A 23,188-nucleotide genomic window follows, 5' to 3' on the forward strand; every position below is an offset into this window, starting at 1 on the left:
TGGAATTTACAATTTAATTAAAACCCCTAGAGACTCACAGACACGCACTTGAAAGAACATATAATTCAAATCCAAAGGGAATAGTTAAGAAAATAACAACTGAGTTAGATTTTATTAACAGGAAAGAAAACATTTTAAAAGTAGAAGCCCATTACAGTTTTAAACAAAACTGTTCCTTAGGATATCCTGCTAAATTGTTGTGTGTGATAAGATTGGAGGGGAAAAAAGCTTGTCTTTCATAGGCATCAATCTTATTTGCTAATATTCAGAGAAAAGTGAGTTAACATATGAGTGATTCCATGATATGAAATGATTATCAGAATGAGATGTCATATTTTTATTCTTTACTTTTTAAATAAGTTTATGAAACAAAATCTGCTTTCTTTTACTGCTTATTTTATTCCTGTTGATGATGTGTTCTTAAAATTTTGAATATATTTATTGTACAATTGTTACATATTAATAAACAGTCCTAGAAAAAAGTCCTTTGCTGTTATAACATGCTCTGATTTTTCTTTAAACACACTTTTTTGTTCACTTAGTTAAAATTCTTTATTAATTTAAAAATAACAATTCATGTAACATCTAGAAACTTTTGAGGGCTCCTGACTCCCTTCACAGTGGCACAGAATTAAAGCATCTTTACCTTCCTTATTTTTTCTTCATTACTGTTTGTCTTTGCTTTTCTTTCAAATCTCCTTTTGCCTTTGGGTTACAAGGTTAGTTGTTGTTGGATTTAGAATCCATCCTAAACTAGGATGAACTCGGCTTAATATTCTTGATGATATCTGTAACCAAAAGCATTTTAAAGTCACGTAACATTGCTAGATTTCTGGAGTTGATGCAACTATAAAGTTCATGTGGTCATCGTTCAAGCCACTACAGCAGTGTAAAGAAACTCACTGGACAATTCTTTCAAGTTTTATTTTAATACAATTTTTTTAAGAACTTACATATCACATTGACAATTGTAAATATAATAATCTTAAAATCATGACATCTGGATAGCCAACATTATGTTAGAGATAAAAAACTGTGTGGAAATAAGATATTTTATGAACATGTATTTTATCACAACTCCCCCTTAAAGTCAACAGAAAGTATGTGATATCAAAATGAACATATACTCTGGCCTCCCAAACTTTTGTTGTAATCTTCCTGGAACATTTAGAATGTCATTTTTGAAAACAAAGAGCCATGTTCTTAATATATATAGTCTTTTTACTTTTGAAAAAATGTGTGTGAATCTTAAAAATCATCCTTTTTTTCTCCAGTTTTAAGTAGTCACTCTTCCCTAACCTTGTTTCTTACCTATATTAATAAGTTTGATGTTGTATTTCTACTATGCAAAATAGTTAATGAATTAATACAATCAGACAAATTTGTACCAAATCATAGTCCATTGTCATATAGCTAGGATTGTTGCACCAGTATGGTATTCCATTGAAACAATAGAGGAAAACACACATAAACATTCATGCAAACACATTTCTCTAAACACATTTCCCTAAACACAAGGATGGTTTTAATCCTGGACTGGGACAAATACATGACTAATAGTGGAAGGAAAAATGTCTCACCAACTATAGGAATCGTCTGCTTAATATTGGGAGTTCCTCTAAGCAACATCAGTTTTTGAGTCTTTTGCATAGTGCTTTTTTACATATTTTCTGTGTGTTCAAATGTTATTTTAAGGAACTACTGGCTACATGAATGTACACAGATCCAGTGCACACAAAAGCCAACTATTGCTGCTCTAAAATTCATCAGAAAAATAATGATGGGGCAATGGAATTTATAATCAAATGTGTGTCCATTCATGTATCTATACATGTAATCCCTTTTTCCTTAGGAATTCTGAAGTCCTATATGATAAAGCAGAGCATAGTCTCAGGTGGGCATGTAGTTCTATGCCTTGCTTCAAAAGACAAGCAGGGTCGGGAGTTTGGCCTAGTGGTTAAAGTGCTTGCCTAGCATGCATGAAGACTCGGGTTCGATTCCTCAGTACCACATACATAGAAAAAAGCCGGAAGTGGTGCTGAGGCTCAAGTGGTAGAGCTCTAGCCTTGAGAAAGTCCTAGGACATTGCTCAGGCCGTGAGCTCAAGCCCAGGACTGGCAAAAAAAAAAAAAAAAAAAAAGACAAGCAATTATTATCACCATGATCTATTAAGCCACATTTTCTTTAGCATGTGACAGCTAAGGTGATGCTGATCAAAAAATATTGCTCTCCATTCTTAAACAATTTTGCATGCATACATGTTTAACAAGTGCCTTCTCAGAGCTATTGATCTAGTGGAGCAGCCTTGGTCTGGTTGCATAATTTATGACAGCTAGGCAAATGGTATCCAAGATCACCTTGCTAATGCTAGCCATGAGGTAGCCCAAAACTTGTCTAAGGTCTTTTCATCTTAAGATCATAACTAATACACAAATACACTAAAGAAACCACTGTGTATTTGGAAGGAGAAATTGCAGAGGAGCGAGTGAGTGAGTAAGTGAGCAAAAATGAGAAGCATAGTTGATAGGATATCTGTGTAATTACTTCCTTCTCCAACCTTCCTTTACTTTTAGTCTATTAACTTCAAATGTTGAAAGATTCAAGAGATGAATTTAACTTTGTTTGGCACTATTGAGGGACAAGAGAATATAGGAAGTTTCTACAATAGTCCTTCCCAGAGAAAGCTGGAAAAAAGGTTGAGTTGTTAGGTATTGTAATGAAATATGAAAGAATAATCACAAAGAAGAGTGAAATGAAATTATAATCATAAGGCAAGTGTGGTGAAGGTTTTAGCTACTTGCAAAATTGAGAGATACTATCAGGACTATGCAAATACATAGTTCTGATTAATTTTCCTGGGGTAAAATATGAAGATATTTATAAAATTGAGAACCCTGCCCTGAATACATTTTTCTCTCAGATTTCAATAAACTAAAATAAATCATTCTTTGTATCTGTCTCATTGGAAATTACAAAATGATTAGACAATAATCATTGAGAGCAAAAGTATACATTTTTGCCTTATTTTAAATTACTTTAAATGAGGAGGTGTATTCAACAAGTATAGTAAAGGTGAATTTATTTTACTTATTAATTTAGTTTTCTAAATATTGTCAGACTTTTTTTATTACTCTTTCTCCCAAGCCCTTTCACTTGTAAACAATTGTAAGTTTTCAATATATAGGCAAAATGTGTCAAATTCCAAGAGAACTTGAAGTTCAAAGTCTCATGACTTAATGATAATGAATAATTTAGTTATAGAAAAAAACTATATTTGAATTCTGTTTGTTTTTAACTTTGAAATGAAAGCTTACAATTCTAATTTTTTAAGTTCTTATGAATATATTTGAAAAATTCTTAACACAGAGGATTAAGAAAGAAACATTCTGATACATAAAGCATTTCTCTTACATAAACTTCTAAAAATATTCTATTGTCAATACAAACAACAATGAGATAATTGGGAAGCTGCCCATAAAGTCAGCCTGAATATATTATCACAACTATATATGAGATAATATTTGTTTTAAAAAGATTCTATGGCACTGTAAACTCAGTCTCATTAGAGACTGCATTTAAAAGGCTTATAAAGTTACTCATTAATGTTATCTTGTTGTATCTCTACAGCTTTTTCATTAAAGAAAATTCAGCAGAAAGCATTTTCTCCTGATAGCAGGAACCAATTTGCAATAAATGTTCTGGAAACCACTAGGGAAGCCATTACTGAGGTCTAATAAAAACAGACAAGCGTAACTTGTTCTATATTTTTGTTTCAATCACATACAGATGAGACCCCGCTTTCTACACCAACCGCAAGAGACAGCCTTGACAAACTTTCTCTAACTGGGCATGGACAACCACTACCTCCAGGTTTCCCATCTCCTTTCCTGTTTCCTGACGGATTGTCTTCCATAGAGACCCTTCTTACGAATATCCAGGTAGGCTTTGTAGGTTTTGCCCTGTGTAAGAAAGGAACGTGGAACATGCAGCTATCAATGTTACTTTCTAAAATTTAACATCTCCCGACTTAATCCACTCACATTATTGACTGGACCGAAGTATTGAAGGTTGTCCTAGCAAAACATATTTCAAAATTGATACATGAGGAAAATTGTTTTTATAACTCTAAAACGTGTATATTAAGACACATGAAACATTTAGATGAAAATTACATAGGCATTAAAAAAAAATTGCTTCAAATACTCTCTTACTTGCCAGATACTGGGACGGATTTAGCTGTTTAAGTTTGTCTAGTTTACTGAATGACGGCACACCAGTTCTAATAAATATTTACATAACTTTAAACTGCAGTCCTTTCAGTGAGGAAATGATATGTTTATTCATTTTAAATATGTCTACTATAGAAGAATTAAAAAAGCCCTTCTTTCATAAATAAGTTTGTTTTCAGCTAATAGAGTTTCTTCAAAGAATAGACTTCAAAAAGGCCATACAAAACTTTCCACGGATTTCCTATGTGGTTGTCAGGATGTATATTTTACGTATAGTACATTATGAATCAAAAATACTCAGAGTTAACAATAACATAGAGCATGGAGCCAAGATAATAAGAGTGTTTGGAATAGAAGAAAGCATGATTTCTTGCCCACACATGCGGTAATCATGTGGACCCCAGATGGAGAACTTCACCATCGACTTCTCCATAGTTGCAATAACTAGAAGTAGGTATGAGCTTGCAGATATGGCTACCCATATTTTACTTGAGAGTCCTGCTTCAACATTCTACCCTCAATAATATTTTCCTACTATATTAAAACTTTCTCCCAGTAGAAATGTAATTAATTTTATTTACCTCTCCAAGGACATAACAGAAGACCCTTAATGTAACATATCTTCTCATCTATTAATATGGCATTTTTAATACTAATGTAATTAGAGTCTCCAGAACTGTACTCAACATTAAGGTTTTATATCTCAGTAATTGAAATAAGTCATTAATCCAGCCTAAATTTAATCATTTCCAAATAATTGATTATATTTTAAAATAAACATATGACATTTACCCCCTACATTTCACCCACATAATTGTTTTCTATGAGGTAAAGCTTTTAGTGAATGTCTTTCTGGTTAAATTAAATGCTTTCAGCAAATATTGCTCAACATTTCTCAATTTAAGAAAAGTAGGCGTATAATTTGTTTTCTTATGTGTGCAATTCCTTCTGAGGCAAAGGAAGTACTCTTTGTGTGCTATCTTCAACTAAGAGTTTTTACACCAAACCAGTGAGAATTAATTTCTGTTTCAGCCCAGGAACTATTTCTTGGATTTGTCAGGGTAAACAAGAATGCCCTTCTGAAAAGGGGATTTATTCCTGGACCATAGGCTATGCTAACCACTGCATTTCATGGTAAAACAAAAACTGGCAGTTGAATAACTTTTACCCACCTACTCTATGTCAGGAACACTCAGATTAAGATAACCTATATCAATTCAAATTATTTTTGTTTACAAAAGAAAAGGAAAAAAAACTGACAAAGAAAGTAAAGAAAACCGAGTTTGAAATGGCCAGATTGTGAATAAATATTTAGTTTTTGAATTGGCTCTAGGACTGACATTCCCCTTTCCAATCATATGCCTCTAAGACCTATTTTATAGAGAATGTTCAATAAAATCCACATTATTTCTTTCTCATCTCAAATTATAATTGTGGGGGGCCGGGAGTTTGGCCTAGTGGTTAAAGTGCTTGCCTAGCATGCATGAAGACCCGGGTTCGATTCCTCGGTACCACATACATAGAAAAAAGCCAGAAGTGGTGCTGAGGCTCAAGTGGTAGAGCTCTAGCCTTGAGAAAGTCCAAGGACAGTGCTCAGGCCCTGAGCTCAAGCCCAGGACTGGCAAAAAAAAAAAAAAAAGCCCCATGACCAAACAAATTATAATTGTGGTCTGATAAATTTAGAACACCTGTAATAGGAATGCTTCAAAGAATCAGTGATTTCTCATTTCAGCTTTACATGCATGTATCTGAAAACACAGATGTAAGTGTTATATATGATTAATATATACAAACGTGCACATAGAGTAAATATCAAATATATTATTGAGAGTTAGAGTTATCATTCAAATGGTAGAGAACCCACTTAGAAAGTAAAAAAGTCTTGTGTTTCCTCAGTACCCCTTAAAAATGAAATCTTACTGAATTTTGTCTCTTTGATAATGTTTCAGTTGATATTATCTGTGATTCTTATTTTCCTTAGTCTACCTTGTCTAAGGGATGTAATTCCTTCTCATTCTTCAAAGACAGGAAATTATTAAAAGGGAAAAATGAGGAAATAGATGAAGTTGTGATGTAGTCTTTCTCAACTCACAATGTGGGACATTGCATAAATCACCTAACCTCCATGGTTTTAGGATTTTCTCTTTATTTTCATCAGAATGAGTAGTTACTAAAGTTATTTTGGACTACAGCTTTATACACATTTTCATCAATGTGTTATTGAGCACAAACATTGGCATTTAAGTTCCAATGACTATCAAATCTTATTTAATATATAATTCTAAAACAAACTTGTATCAAATACAAAAGCTTTCTTACACCAGGTAACCTTTTCCTCTTGAATCTAACTATCAGGGTAACACTTATTCTTGCATAATATTACTTGAAGTTATCTCATATAGATAGCTACTTCGAATTCCTAAACCTAGGAGGCTTTAGTGCCATTACTAGACTCTGCAGTGAATCCGTCACACACACATAGTTCTGTTTCACCATTCTCCTTCCTCTCTTTCTTCCTTCCTTCCTCCCTCCTCCTCTTTCTTTCCCTCTCATCTCTTCCTTCCTTCCTTCCTTCCTTCCTTCCTTCCTTCCTTCCTTCCTTCCTTCCTTCTTCTTCTTTCTTTCTTTCTTTCTTTCTTTCTTTCTTTCTTTCTTTCTTTATCTTTAAGTAGTTGTTCAAAGCAGTTGTCATTTACCAAAGCAATTTATGAATAGAATACATCTTGACTAATATAAACCCTCTTGATTAATGTAAACCCTCATTCTCCCTCATTCCTCCCCTATTCATTTCTCCTTTCAATTTTCTTACTGTTGTAAGATATCCATTGAATTTTGACTGCATTCTCTCCTCTTTCTCTCTTCATTTATGTACCTCTCCCCCTTGATACCACCCTCCCTTTATGAGTACCAATTCTCTGTGGTAATTTTATTGCATTGCTAGTCTTTCTAATGAATTACATCATTAGATACTCCCCTAAATCTACCACACTCCAGTTAATACACTTGTGTAAATTACATTTTTTAAATTCTTAAGTAGTTGTACAAAGGGGTTACAATTGAACATATCAGTTTATGAGGACAATGTTTCTTGAACAATAACATCCCTTTTATTAAGTCCCCCCATACTTCCCAATCAACCTTCCCAGTTTCATAAGATATACATTGAACACAGGCTTATTCTCTGAAAAAAAAAAGAAAATAATTTTATTTATAAAACAGACCATCAGAAAAGTTAAAAAAATTGCATATTACATAACCGCCATGTCTCATTTTGGAAAATAAATTTGAGGTTAATCAGCCATTGTTTCTTGTCATTGTATCAAAATAAACATAAAACATTATTCCTTTTTTCTGGTAGTGGGGCTTGAACTCTGTCCCTAAGCTCTTTAGCTCAAAGCTAGTGCTCTACCACTTGAGCCACAGTGCCATTCAGAAAATGTATTTCTTCAGTGCATTCACTATCCAGCTTTAGCATCCTTAGAACTAAATACCTCTTGAACAAATACACGTTTAAAACTTTTTTTGCACAGATATTCACTCTGTCACGCCAGCATTTTGGTAGATATTATCTGTCTAAAATGAAAATCATCATTTATGTCATATTTTCCATATTATGATCAACCTGGAAATTTTATAGAAGTAACTCAAGTTTGAAACTATTAGCATCATTAGTGCTTAAAACTGTGACCTAATGGTGTGTAGATTTTATGTACATTTCTCTCTATTGTTTATTCCATCCCTGTGCCACATTGAAATTTAATGTTTCTTTTTTTTTTAACTGAAGAATTGTCCTTGGTAATACTATATTTTTGAATTTGTATCAGTATGACACCATTGCAGAATTCTGTTCCGATTGGACTCTTTCTGATGTCCACTAATTTAAAGTTTAAAAATGTAATTAAATTTTATGAACTTGTAAATACTCTCTAGAAGATATAGGATTCTAAATGCTAATAAGCTTCAAGCATAGAAGAAGAAATAGGTCATGTGCTACCATATCCACATTAATAAGAACTGCAAAAAAATGAAATAGTAAACAAAGATGTTTTAGCATCTTATTTTTTTATAAATGAAAATTCCTTTTATAGAGTTAGAATTGCGGTTTAACATTATTCAACGTGTTTATTCATAATGATTGTTTCATGTTTAAAGAACACCAAAATATTGTGTTTTGTCATCCAAGGACAATAATAGTTTAATAGTAATTTAAACAGCTACTGATAATACAACCAATCAACACATTAAGTGGTGCCAACATTGGCATCTTGCTAAATAATCTCTAGACATTGCACAGAGAGTACATCTTTCAAAGATAAGTCAACAAGAGCAATCAGAGCAGAAAATTAGAATTTGGTATGTTAGAATTAAAATACAGCTAAACTAAAGTTTTAATTGGGGTGATCTAAAAGGGCAGTTGATGTAATGATCTCTTTCATTTGTTACTAATTGTTTGTTCCTGATGAAAAAGAAACATATACAAGAATGTTACTAATTTGAGTTAAGATGGCAGTTTCCTTACATTCATAGTTACCCTTTATTGTTAAACAACAAAAGAGTGGGGAGGGGCACGTGCTACACAGAAATCCTTCTCCATCTATTCTCATATCATAAGGATTGTACCAGAGAATTCAGTGTCAGGTATAACATGTAAAATAATACATATGTGTTCAGAGAAAATTTTAAAAAGTAGCTATGGAAATGCAAAATGCTACATTGATCTGCTGAAGTTAAGGCTATGCCTTTGTTGGATACAAATATCAGGATAGAGTTGAAATCCCTGTTTCAGAGTACTCATTTGACTTGTGCAAGAAGCTCATATCCTTGATTCACTACCAATCATATCCATTTCTATCTCATATGTAACGTTAATGGAAAATTTCACTCTGTAAGAGGCACAAATCTAGACACAATGCTTTCTACTGTAAGGTAGCATTTTTAGTGTTGACTGGCAAAGACAAAACTTTCAATTTTGACTTACTAGTCATTGTAACACAAAGAATGTTAGTAAGCCAAGAAACATACTGTTTATATGGTCAGCATATTCTCATAACCTCCTTTTCAAATATCTTAAAGTATTTCAAGCTATTTAAAGTCTTCCTTAAGTCAATTTAATCTGTATATGCACTTATATATATGTATCTCCATAATGAGTTGCAAAACAAGCATTTTCTCCTCATATGTACTCTTGACTTATTAATCTTAGTTTATTAAAAATCATTATCTTACTAATATAAGCATTTTGCATGACTTAAAAATAATACACTGTTGTGCTATTATGCTCTATATCACACTATTACTATTTATATTTACAAAAAATTTTAAACCCCTTATACGTTAGGCACTTTCTAGGCCCTGTTGCCTTAGGAATTAAAAAGAGACAGTATCACACCTGAATTGGAGATTGCAGTTGAAGAGACACAATATAAAGCTGTAAATAAATAACTATTTTGATAGAATATCATCATAAATGATATGAACTTTTAAGGAAGGAATAACAAGATATAGCTGAAGACTATTCTAAATTTAATGGTAAGAAAAGGATGAAATTGAATGAGAGTTTGAGCCATGCAGAAACCTGAAGGAAAAGTGTTTATGTTTGGAAGAGAAAAATCTAAGTTCTAAGGTGCAAAAAGCAGCTGTTGTATTGAGTAACACAAAGGAGATGAAATGTCACCATAGAGGTAGTATAGTATTATCTTGGTAAGGTATGGGAAAAATGTGCTCCATCACAATGGAGAGACCACTAGATTAACATGGATATTCTCAACTATACCAGAGAACTACTTCTGGAAGAATTTTAAGACAAAGCATAGTCCTGCTTTCATTCAGATTTGGAACTAACATTCTAATTAGGAGCAGAATAACCTGCATACCATAAATATTTGTCTTCCTAAAATAGTTTAATTGTGTTTAGAAGTTTTGTTCTTTAGTTATAGTACTTGTCCTAGGGAATGCTGGGTGAACGTACAACAACTGAAGAATCTGGTAAGTGGGGTCGACTCGTTTAAAATTCTAAATGATGATTGAAATGTGCTTTGTACCAAAAATATTACTGTTTTGTGTACTATCTTTGTACAGGGGCTATTGAAAGTGGCTATAGATAATGCCAGAGCTCAGGAAAAACAGGTCCAACTGGAAAAAACAGAGCTGAAAATGGATTTTTTAAGGGAACGAGAATTAAGAGAAACACTTGAGAAGCAGCTGGCTATGGAACAAAAGAATAGAGGTATTTCTGACATTTTAAATAAGTCAAATGTTTTTAAATCATCCACTGAAGAATACATGTGGTGTGAGATGTTTTATTTTAGTGGGGGGAGCTTTTTTATTTTGGTTAACGTCTGTATAACTAAACTTTAAGACAGAATTTGCATCTTAGTGTTCACTTGTATTTCTTAATGTTCCAGCGTATATGTTCATTTCTATGACCACATCAGGAAGTGTCATTGATCATATTATTTTTATGCCTATAGTTTTTTGCAAATTCATATTCTTTAAAAATGAGGTCTGATAAGATGACTGCCATGGTGAAACTGTTTCTGCTCATTTACAATTGCCCTTTGCAGGGGTGGGGGGGGATACTTAGGGGTTAAAGACATAAAGATAAAATAGAAAGTCCAGATGATTCAAGTGAAGCAGGTTTAGTGAGATATTTATCAAATGAAATTGAAGGCTGATGAATATCTGAGCAAATGACTAAACTTTAAGTGTTTGTATAATTTTCTTCTCAGCGCCTCATTTTCATTCAGCAAGGTCAGGTCCACAGAGTAGAAACCTATATAAATTCTTATTGGGTAAAAATAATGATATTATTGATCTGTGAATCACTTCTTTTAACACATTGTACAATATAACTATAGTTAAGCTTGAAAGGCATTCATTTTATGCTTCTTTTATGTATGACTCTGATGAGTATTTACAGCCAATATCATCAACCTCCCTCCCATTCCCTTTACCTCAAATATGAAAGCATTTTAGCAAAGGAGAAAATTATTTTTCTTTCATTGAGTAAGTAGCTACTATACATGTTGTACACATTCCTCTTTTATATTTTTGAAATGGTCATTTCAAGATTATTGTTTTGTTTTGCTTTTGAAACAATGGCAGAACTTAACTGATTGTTTCATTAGTATCATGGGTTCCTGATATAAGCCTGATTTAAGAGAACTCAGTTATATTTCATAGTTCTAAGCAATATGACCTTCACCTAGATTATGGTAGCAAGATAATTAAAGCAATATAAACATTGATAAAGGGTGTATTCCTAGTGATTTTGGACTTTGATTTAAAGGGTTAATTCTGTAAAACCACCTGCCATTTTATAGCCGTGTCTTAACTTCATTCTACCTGGAAAATTCTTCTTTTCTTATTACAAGGCTGAAAGGCAGACCTTGTAATTTCTAAAATAGTCCTTTGGATACATGAAAGACCCTCATAATTTTATTGGTTTCAACATGTCAGGAAGTTTTACATTCTGTTTCATTTCTTTAACCACTAGAGGGCAAAACATTCATAGACCAAACCATCAACTTCCATTTAATTAGTTATGAATGGAAATTTTAAGGTTACAATCTCTTGTGAATGTGTCTGTTGAAGCAAGGTAGTAATTCATAGACAGAATATAAAAATCTTACTTGATTCCATTCTATAAGACATAGACAATGAAGGGCCAATGGTAGGATGCTGGGTAGTCAGTTTTATTATTATAGGAATGGATAATTTAAGTATTAAGAATAACTATGTTTTTCTAAAGAGACATAAATAGTCATATTTGGAAAGGAATGGTGAGAAAGTAATTTTGTTGAGGCAAGCATATGATTTTTACACTATTAAATAAAAGGAAATTAGCATTTATATGAAATGCTTGAGTTGACTTTTTTTTACTGCCTTTTACTTTGATAAATGAATTTTCAAGTTACAAGATACAACAGTGTTCAACCCAAGAAACTAGTGGACTGCCATTTACTATGGCTGACAACATTAGTATGCCTAACAACATTCAAGATGTTAAAAAAAAGGCATATAGTGATTGGAAATTGAAATTAAAATTCTTAAATTATTGCTTTATATTTTGACTAAGTGTGTGAAATCATATTTTTATTTAATAGGTGGTTATGAACTATTGTTGAAATTATTACTCATGATGACTAAAGTTTTCTCATGTTTTGTCATATCAATAGTATTTATCATTTCCATAATATTTGCAAATTATCAAGATGATAATTTCAAATAAAAACACATATGTTTCCTTTCTGCTTACTAGTTACCATATATTTATATATAAACAAAGTTATAATGATTTAGTTATAATATCAGTAGGCTTAGAACAAATTCTGTGAAGTAAATTTGTTTTTGTGCATATATATATATGTATATATTTACTTGTTCAGTAGGAAAGAAATGCAAAATAATCACCTGCCTTTTCTAAATACCTACTTATATAAAAAAGCCTCATTATTAAGGACATTGTAAATAACAGTGAGGTTGTAGTATCTACCAGATAGATGCATGAAAAGATAAAATGTAGTAATTTTTTATACATGATGCTACAACTTTATTATGAAGAAATTACTGCCTAAGGATATCATAATTTTATCTAAATTATTTATTCCATGTGTTGACAATAAGAATATGTTGTTCCTAATTTTCAAAAGTACTATTTCAAACCATTTGGTATAATACGCTTTAATGCAACATTGTTTGGGAAAATACATCAGGAAATAGAAAACCAGTTAATAAAGGTTTGCACTATACAAAACACTATCACGCTGTTTTTATTCAAAGACTTACAAGTAAGCCACAAAATATATTTAATCAAGTTTCCTTTTTCAGTAAGTTTTTACTAAAATTACCACCCCATTAGACAATTAAAATCATTCTTGTAGAGAAGTAGTTCAAGGCTAACATAAAAATTGTTTCTAGGAAAATTTTGTCGGGAATTCGTATAGGTAAAGGTGTTTTTGGAATTCCATTTAAAATGAAAATTACAGACCATTTGTAAATTAGCAACATTACAACATTTTTAAGTCATATGCATATACTCTTTTCTAGCTATTGTTCAGAAAAGACTAAAGAAGGAAAAGAAGGCAAAGAGAAAATTACAGGAAGCACTTGAATTTGAGACCAAACGGCGTGAGCAAGCAGAGCAGACACTGAAACAGGCAGCGTCCACAGACAGTCTCAGGGTCCTTAATGGTAAGGAAGTGTATGCTTATGCATAGCCAAAGTTGATTTCTATAGCCCAAGGGACAATTTAGACATACGCTTGCTTCTTTATATTTCTGTAACTTGTGTGATTCATTCAGCTATGCTTATACCAGAACACGTACTTGTCAAGAGGAATGGGTTAGAGAAAGGCTGTATTGTTTAAGAGCTTCTACCTTTTGTTCTTTGGGATCTGGCACCTTGCTTTTGTGATTAACCAAATCTTTTCCTACTGAAACATAATAAAATATTAATCTAAGACCTCCCTACTCTTTCATCGTAGGGTACAATATCACCTTCCTTATCTGTTCCAATCTCTTGGAAATTCTTACGGGTATAGTTTCAGTTCAACCTTTAAAAGACGACAAAGATTTATGCGATTTTAGTTCAGCATCCAAGTTAACAGGTTGCTCTTATATAAAAAAAAAGGGGGGGGCAATGAGAGTCAAATGAAATATGTGTCACTTGTACGTTTCTGTGCTTTTAGACTCTCTGACCCCAGAGATAGAAGCTGACCGCAGTGGTGGCAGAACAGATGCCGAAAGGACAATACAAGGTAGGAATCTGCAGAAGGCTATAAATCTAGATCTTGCTATATGAGTTTTTCCTCAGCTTTAGCCTGCTATTCAAGCATGTAGCCTACCATCTGGGCCACATCAAAACAAGTTCAAACAAGGTCAAGTTCATCTTGCTTGTTTATAAGAGTGAATTCATTTTGTGCTGATAGATTTTCTTTAAATTAACAGGTCATTTCTGTTTATACAGTGCAATTAAAAAGGAATAATTAATTTTAAACAATGTATGATTTAATCTTGGTCACAGTAAATGTGCTTTATTGAATATTTGTAGCCTAGTCTGGTGAAATAGGTTTCATACTACATAAATGGAAGCATGGATTAAGCAAATAGCCGGTTGTTAAAAAAATTAAATTTGCCTGGCTACCCATTTTGTGTAACAGTGATCGCAAGGTGCGTTCAAAATAATTTGTTAAATGTTAGATAAAAATGTATTGTTTTCATGTACATTCCCACAGATTCTGTGTGTCATTGGATACATTTTAATAACATAAAGCCACTAAGAAAAAAGCATACACAGAACACAGGGAGTTGTATTAAATATTTGAAATCTATAAATACATACATTGCTGAAAACACACTCTGAAGCAAGAACAAAATCAAAAGGTAGCACTGAGAGTCAAACATCTATTGTAGACAGCAAACTCAGCTAACAACATGCTTACCTAACAGAAATGAATAATGTTTGTTTTCTGGCTTAAAAAATAATTCTTCACTGGTAAGCTTAAAATAATTACAGGCCTTACATTTGAAGCTCAGTCATTTTTAGGATTGTAGGTCATTAATTGTGTGAGGTTAATCAGCTACAAAAGTGTCACTCTTGACTTAGCATAAGGGAGGTTTGCATCTGTCGAGCATGATTGTGTCATAACTAACCATTAGAAAATTGAAAAAAAAGAATTCTAGGAAAAGAATATTGTATTTTCATGCATTTATTTTACCTGAGATCTTAACAATGTTTTAAATACTTGTTCTTGAACTACTTGTTCTTGTGAGACATTTCCAGAGACATAATTGTATGTATGCAATTGTACAATTATGTCTACAAGTTATTTTTCAAAGCATTATATGTTTCAGAACATTTGTACATATGATTTTGTAAAACTAATACACATATCTGAGCAAGTTTTAGTAACAAAAATTCTTATTAAGACTGATAATATCAATCTGGCTAATGAATATAATGAATACAATCTTAGATTGTATATGCAAAAACTAATCCTGTGTTCATTTAGGAATATTAAAATGCTCTAAGAATGCACAAGAGATTCCAAGTAGGTATGATATAATAATTATCTACTAGATACAAATTCTCAATTCAGACAAACTCAACATCGGCAAAAATTATAGAAAATATATTTCTAGATATAATCCTGAGCACATCAGTATTAATAATTTATTACTGATTAATTTTTCAGAGTTCACATAATATCTATGCCTTAAATAAGCAAGATTTTGGTCATAAAAATAAAATTAATTATTTTTTTAAATTACAAAATAAACTATTCAAACTTACCCTTTTTGGGGTGGTATCACTAGTACTTAAACTCAGGGCCTCATACTCGACAGGCAAGAATGCTGTCATTTGAGCCAACAAATGCAAGCGTTAATATAGATGAAGACTTGTTGCACGAGTTTGAAATATTGACAATATCCAGTTTCCATTATGATTTGCTTCTTCTGAAAAACACATACTCTTAATCACAAATTGCCTGCCTTTTGTGTTTAACTGCCCTCATTTGAATAACCCCTTAAACTTACTCCCAAAAATTACATGATTATAGAAAATATATTCTACAATAATTATGCCTAGTAATTTAATGCCAAATACAAATTATTATAGGAGTACTTTTGTTTTTAATTATAACATAAAATCATTCATACTGCCTGCCAATATTTGCACTGTTTGCTTTCAATAGAAATCTTTCTCATGATAATCTTTTGTAGATAATATGATTTTCTCAATCTATGTTTTTAGCTCACATTGCTTAAAAGGTTATTCCGACAGCAGTTGCATGACTCTACAACTATTGAAGTTATAGCATAGAGAGATCTTTTGTTAATGTTTTGAAAGAATTTATTGTAATTAATAGAGGGATTACATTATATTTACCAGATCGTTTGTTAAATTTAACTTCACTGATTGTGTTCATTTTGTACTTTATGTTTTTTTAACCATCCACTAAATTAATGTATTTTAAAACTCTCAAATAATACAAATCAGTGAACAGAAGACATGGAAGAAACAAATCTGGATTAAGTTGAATTCTGTCTATTAACGATAACAATGAAAACAAAACTGGAGAGGCAAATGAGAAAAGCAAAAAGCTTATTACTAGTTTGGGAAGTGGCCTGTGCCGTGCTTTCTGACAGACACAAGATTCTGTTGTTTGTAATTCATATACAAACTCCCATTTCCTTGGTTTGTCCAGGTGTTACCATATTCTTTGTATTCTTTCCTTAGCCCAGTCCAATCATGACTGAATTTTTCTCTCTTCCAAAATAAACTGAACTTGATTAGGAAATGGGGGGGGAAGGCCCACTTTTTTTGTATGTTACTAATGTATTTTTAACTTTAGCAATAATAAATAAATGCCATGCTTGGCATACAAGTGAGTCACCTAGAAGTTGGGCGCTTAAATACTACTCAAGTGCCAAGTAATTACCCTCTTCTAAGCACTTCGGGTTAGACTAAATATTGTCTCCTTGGCCTTAATACCATTATTTTCATAAAACTGGAAAAGTGAGAAAAATGTTACTGGAATAGTATAGAAAATATTCCTTATGTGTCCCTACTGCCTGACAAATGTAACTGTAACCCCTCTATTACATTATCCCTACAATAGGATACAATAAAAAGAAAAGGCAATATTCTTTACAGGGGTGATGATCTCCAAATGATTTAACTTTTTTTTTACAATTTATATTTTTTATTATTTCTTTTTTAATTTTTCTGCATTTTATTTATATTTTTGTATTTTATTTTAATTAATAGAGGGGTTACAGTTATATTACCACATAGAAGAGGCATTACTGGGGCCGGGAGTTTGGCCTAGTGGTTAAAGTGCTTGCCTAGCATGCATGAAGACCCGGGTTCGATTCCTCGGTACCACATACATAGAAAAAAGCCAGAAGTGGTGCTGAGGCTCAAGTGGTAGAGCTCTAGCCTTGAGAAAGTCCAAAGACAGTGCTCAGGCCCTGAGCTCAAGCCCAGGACTGGCAAAAAAAAAAAAAAAAAAAAAAAAAAAAAGAAGCATTACTTCACATACATTGATACCTCTTCTCATGTTTTCATCCCTATTTCCGTTCCCCACCCCCCATCTTGTTTTCCCCTTTACCTTTCCTATTTCAAATGATTTAACTTTTCTAAGTATGTCTTTATTGTTGATATTTCTAACAACTAATTTTAGATTCATGTGTTAGGTGGATAGATTAAGAATACAAAATGCATTCAAATGAATACCTGTTTTTATTACCTGAATTGTGTAGGAATTAACCCTCATGCTGATTCAACATATGTAACACATTACGATTTGTGTCAGAATTTGGACACTTTTCTCCACTTGGTTTTACTCTCTATATGTTCTACTTTATATGTTTCTAAGATCATTTGGAATGTATGAACTTCATATATACATTCAGCAGGTTTATGGATGTCAATAAGCATTCTTCAAAACATCTGCACATTTAAATACATGTATACCTCACCCAGGGAAACATCTTCCTTGTTGGGTTTCCTATCTTGCTGGAATGTTTAGTATTTAATTCCCAGGGAAGCCTCACTTCTTTCCCCTGTCAACCAGGGACATTCCCTTCTGTTTTCTTCCTTTATGTACCTCTCTTGGAAATATCAGCTTATTGCATGTGGGGGAACACTTGCCTCGCCCTGGCTCTCCCCTTACTCAGCTCGACCTCTTAGAGATTCTTACCCTAATTTTCCTTTCTCCACAAGGAGGTGTGTTATACATTTATGTTCCTTCTTCCACCTACCCTTCTTCTGTCAGTGGTAGCTAAGGCAGAGTGGTGAGTTTTCCTGCTGTTTTCACAACTGTGTCCTCCTTCTTTGGCAGTGTGTGAGGCACAGTGTTGCTTGTACACCTGAATGAGTTAGACATTGATAACTGTTAGATCTTATAGACCTGAAAATTCTTGTTTCAAACTTCTCAGACTTTAGTTGGAGAGATTAATGGAAGGAAGAAAGGACTTACTTACATCAATCTAACTAAGAAGTTCAGAAACATAGTATGGAGGAACAGTATGTATTTATTCTTGCTATACAGTTTGTATATCATTTTATTATTTGTTCATTTGACTTTAGTTTGGGGTATGTGAATGTTCACGTACATCCAGTTTTCTAAATGAAATTCGACTTTAACATCTTGTAGTCATACCTACTATGTTTTACAGTTTACATTGATTTCATACTCATCATACACTTTTTGCTGATTAGAAATTTTCAATATTCTGTCATGTTTCAGTTTAGGATATGTGTGGATTGTGAATGTTAACTTTCTTAACTAGCTTTTTTCGTTCATATTTTTAAAGTAAGAACCTATCGTTTTAAACAAAAAGCAATTATGAAGATCAATTGAAATATAAACCACAGTTCCTTTGACATCTGCAAGTTATGCTTGCGAAATCTTGACTTCACTTGAAAGTACATCCTTTTATTTACATCCAATGGCCATAATCAAAACGACTTGGCTAGTCTCTTTTTGACTGATCTCAGATCACAGAAAACCAAGTCTTATTCCAACAAAAGACATAAAAGACTTGCCTCCCACATTAACAGTCTCATTTTTTTCCCAACTCAAAATACCTTCTACTTCCTAGGTATTTGATGATGCACACTGAATTTAAAAATTAATTTATTCAGTAAATACTTTGCAATGTTGATGGTATGTTAAGCACACATACATTGTCAGTACCTTAGTTTTGGAAAAGAATTTCAAGATAGCTTAAATATCCAAGAGGAAACAAACTTAGTTATGATACAGATGACTTTCTTTTTTTCTTGTTTTTTTTTTTTTTTTGTTGGTTTGTTTTGTTTTGTTTTTGTTTTTTCTGAGTCATAGGGCTTGAACTCAGCTCAAAGCTACTGCCCTACCCCCGGGCCTGGGCATTGTTCCTGAGCTCTTCAGTTCAAGACTAACACCCTACTCTTTACCCATGCCCCACTTCCCATTTTCTAATGATTAATTTGAGATAAGAGTCTCTGGTCCTTTGGTGCCCAGGCTGGCTTTGAACCTTGATCCTCTGATCTCAGCCTCCTGAGTAGCTAGGATTACAGGCATGAGCCACCTGGCCTGGCTTAGATGATTTTCTAAAGATCATGCCAAGACTTAGTGAATTAGAACTGTAAGGTCCTAAATCACTGTACTATTTTCCTTACTGCTCATAGATTATGATTATCAGACAATATTCCTTTCTTCTTTAAAATGTATTATTGGTTGCATCATCATCATCATCATCAATATTATTTGGTGGGAGTGGTGTGCACTTGCCAGGAAGTTGCTCCACTACTTGAGCTACTCCCACAACTCTTTTGCTATAGTTCTTTTTTGATTAGGGTCTCCTGTGAATGTACAAGACAATACTAGACTATGATCCTCCTATTTATACTTGCCACATGACTGAGATTACAAGCATAAGCTACTGCACACAGCTAAAATACATTGCTAATATTTTACTTATAACTTAAAGCTACAGAGTATCATTCTGGAAATAACTATATATCTTTGCTACAAAAGGAATTGGGTTTTAGTTATTTTTCTTTCTAGCACATGGTCTTGTTCTATAACTCAGGCTGATCTTGAATGCACCTATTTCACCTCATTTCTGGCCTCAAGATTTATGTATTTTTAAGTGTAAGTATGTATTTATTTAAAAGGAGACAGTGAGGGCTGGGAGTTTTGTGGTAGAGTGCTTGCCTAGCATGCACGAAGACCCAGCTTCGATTCCTCGGTACCACATACATAGAAAAAAACCGGAAGTGGTGCTGAAGCTCAAGTGGTAGAGTTCTAGCCTTGAGAAAGTCCAAGGACAGTGCTCAGCCCCTGAGCTCAAGCCCAGGACTGGCAAAAAAAAAAGGAGGCAGGGGAGGGGGATAGGCTGGTAACTGATATTGAGCCTTTCTTTCTTTCCTGTACAATGTTCTAGTTTAAGCACAGGTAAACCTACCCAGGTTTTCAGTGGCTCCTGTCTATAATGGTAGCTACTTGGAAGTCTGGGATCTGAGCTATCATGGTTTGAAGCCAGCTAGGAAGGAAAAATCCATAAGCCTTTTCTTTCCAGTCAAACACCTAAAATTCAGAAATGGAGTTGTGGCTCAGAGTGGTAGAGTATTGCCTTGGACACAATAACTCATGGGGAGGGCCTAGGTCCTGAGATCAAGCCTCAGGACCAGCACAACATATTAAACAAACTAACAAATAAATAAAGATAAGATAATGTAAGCTCAGAGTGGCTAATTAATTTTTTAACATCACATTCTGAGGCAGTTGAATTGATTGCACTCGAATGTAGATTCATAACTTCCCCAAACCTATTCTTCCACTACACTTTGCTGCCTAGCCTTCTTTATCTTCTCTTTCTTAGCATGACTACTTGTGCCATATCACTGAGAGCAAAGTTCCTGTCAATGATTTAAAATGTCCCGAATGACCTATTCAGAATTATTTGCAATTTGAAAATATATCCTGTCTTGTATTCTAATTTTCATTAGCAATATTCCCTGCACTATGTTTATAGACACTTCTATAAGCTGGCACAAATACTCTAAGCGATTATGTAACAATAATTAAAAAAATAATATGCTAATAAAAGATTAAATTTCATATCTTCAACTCAGCCTATCATGAAAGTAAGATAAATTTAAAAAATGGTTTATAGAATTCATTTCCTACTTAGTATATGGCACTTAAAGTGTCTCTTTTGAAATTATTTTTGAAGAGATATTATTAAGTGATATCACAAGACTCAGAGATTCATAGTGCTGAATTGAACTCTATATAACTTACCATTTTTTATCTTTATTGAAATACCATTCAAATTTGATCATCATGTAAGTGTTTCATATGTATTTCCATTTCTCTTACTTAAAACTACACATGAAAGTTAGACAGTTCTACAAAACCTAGAAGCTAAGAAATGTTCTGCTTTACTTTTGTTTCTCTTGCATTTTAGTAATTGCTTAACCTCACAGGGATATCATAAAGATTAAATAATTTAATCCATATGAAGCATTAACACATTCTGGGCAGTAATGAAGAAATGGCCATGTTTTAACTGAAATATTCAATTTTCTTATTATGAATTAATATATTTGCTATGGGTGCTGGCAATGAGTAACTAGTGAACATATGATGTATATATTCTAATATATTACTCTAATATATAATTCTTATTTCCTTATTTGGAAAATTGGTGTTCATTTATTATAAAACATCAAATTCATCCCCCATCTATATTTGTGGAGTGTTTTTTAAGTTATTTAACTAAACTTTCCACAATAAAAAAATCTATGAAGTTAGGTTAAAGAGGGGGAGGCAAAGGGAGATTTTGATTGCAAAGAATAAAAATATATGACTAAAAATTACATTTTGGAATGATAGTACTGTATAGTGATTTTGTTTAATCATTTAGGGACTACCTACAATTATTTTTATATTGAAGCATAGATATTAAAGTTATATTATTATGAATGAAACAATACAATAATAATTTTCCTTCTCATCCCTTGGCATTGGTCCCTGGTGCTTGGCAGCATTACAATACAACTGATCAAGTCAAGACTGCATTGATTAACTTGAAAAAAATAGTGATATCGATTCTATATTGTTCCATAGTTATCATCAATTCTTACTAACTACTCGTTTAATTAAAAATCAATGTTATTACATAGAAAGTTTCACAGATCTTTAATAACTTTTGTATTTTATAAAGCTTACAGTACCTTCTCATAATTTCAATCTATACATTTTCACTCTTTAAAATTATATTACAGAATAAATCTTATACCTGAATGTAAGTGGATATGCTTAGTTTCCAAATACCACAGGTCTCTCATACTTTTGCTGGATTTTTAAAATAGTTAAACCAATTACACATGAAATTCAGTATATTGGATGAAATACTTATAAATGATAATTTATTATAACTGCTATTATGTATTATAGTTCAATGTATTGTTTCTGTGGAGATCAGTGTTAATATTCTTAATTAATTTAGTTTCTTAACAAAAGGATTTATTACAGTCATTGTGTCTATATTGATTTGTTTTCCCATGGTTTTGTGATTTTTTTCAATTCTTAACCCACATCTCACATACTAGAAAGAGCAAATTATGACAATATAATTAGCTTTAGTTTACAATACATTTGATACAATGTTTCCTTTTTAAAAGTAATACATGTTTGTCACTATTTGAGTTCAAGGGATACTGAAAACTTGTCTATCTGGGAATAGCTGAATAATGCATGTGAATTAAAGTTTCAGAGGATTGGAAATAGATATGGATAGATACACAAATTGCAATTGCATTCTTAAGTAGACCATTATTAACAAAAAGTATAATAATCTTTTCTGGCTTATATTAAATAAAATGAGCTAATTTGGTTTTGGATTCAAATGCTGAAAACCTCTGATTAAAGAATAGTAAATAGAAACTCAGAAAGATATTAGTAGTGGACCCTAAAGATTAATGATAGATCTATTCTGATAAAATATCAGAATGTGGAAGAACTGGTTAAATAAAGTGGATCTGTGAAATTTGTAGATGATCCTAATTTAGAATATGTTATACACATCCACATTGCAGATATATGTATATCTATATCTATCTGTATCGATTTATATTGATACATATATTGGTTTATATATAGAGAGAGATAGATAGATATAGATTGATAGGTTTCAGTATAGATAGATACAGATTTTATTGATTTTATTATTTTGAGTGCCAAATAATTGAAGAAGCTTAATGCATTAATGTCTTGAATTTTAAAGTTATTATATTCAGATTAAAAGTAAACTCATTTGTAATGGGTTTACTCTGACTTTTTTCATCTTTACTGGCAACTAATCTTCTGTTGAAGGTTGTGATAGTAGAAAATGTGCATAGAGTCTACCAAAGCTGAGCAAAGATTACATTTAGCAGTATATAGATATAGATATAGATAGATA

General features: G+C 32.4%; 1 protein-coding gene across 1 annotated transcript in view; it reads left to right on the forward strand.

The window, feature by feature from the left end:
- Dach1 (dachshund family transcription factor 1) overlaps positions 1 to 23,188 on the forward strand; it is a 365,290-nt gene that overhangs the window by 317,662 nt on the left and 24,440 nt on the right. Inside the window, exons 7-10 of the mRNA XM_090342049.1 lie at positions 3,787 to 3,938; positions 10,308 to 10,455; positions 13,278 to 13,421; positions 13,918 to 13,986. Coding sequence (XP_090198175.1) covers positions 3,787 to 3,938; positions 10,308 to 10,455; positions 13,278 to 13,421; positions 13,918 to 13,986 — 513 coding nt within the window. The remainder of the gene's footprint in view (positions 1 to 3,786; positions 3,939 to 10,307; positions 10,456 to 13,277; positions 13,422 to 13,917; positions 13,987 to 23,188) is intronic.

Source organism: Megascapheus bottae, chromosome 11 (assembly GCF_031878675.1).
Source record: "Megascapheus bottae isolate mThoBot1 chromosome 11, mThoBot2.hap1, whole genome shotgun sequence".
Lineage (NCBI taxonomy): Eukaryota > Metazoa > Chordata > Mammalia > Rodentia > Geomyidae > Megascapheus > Megascapheus bottae.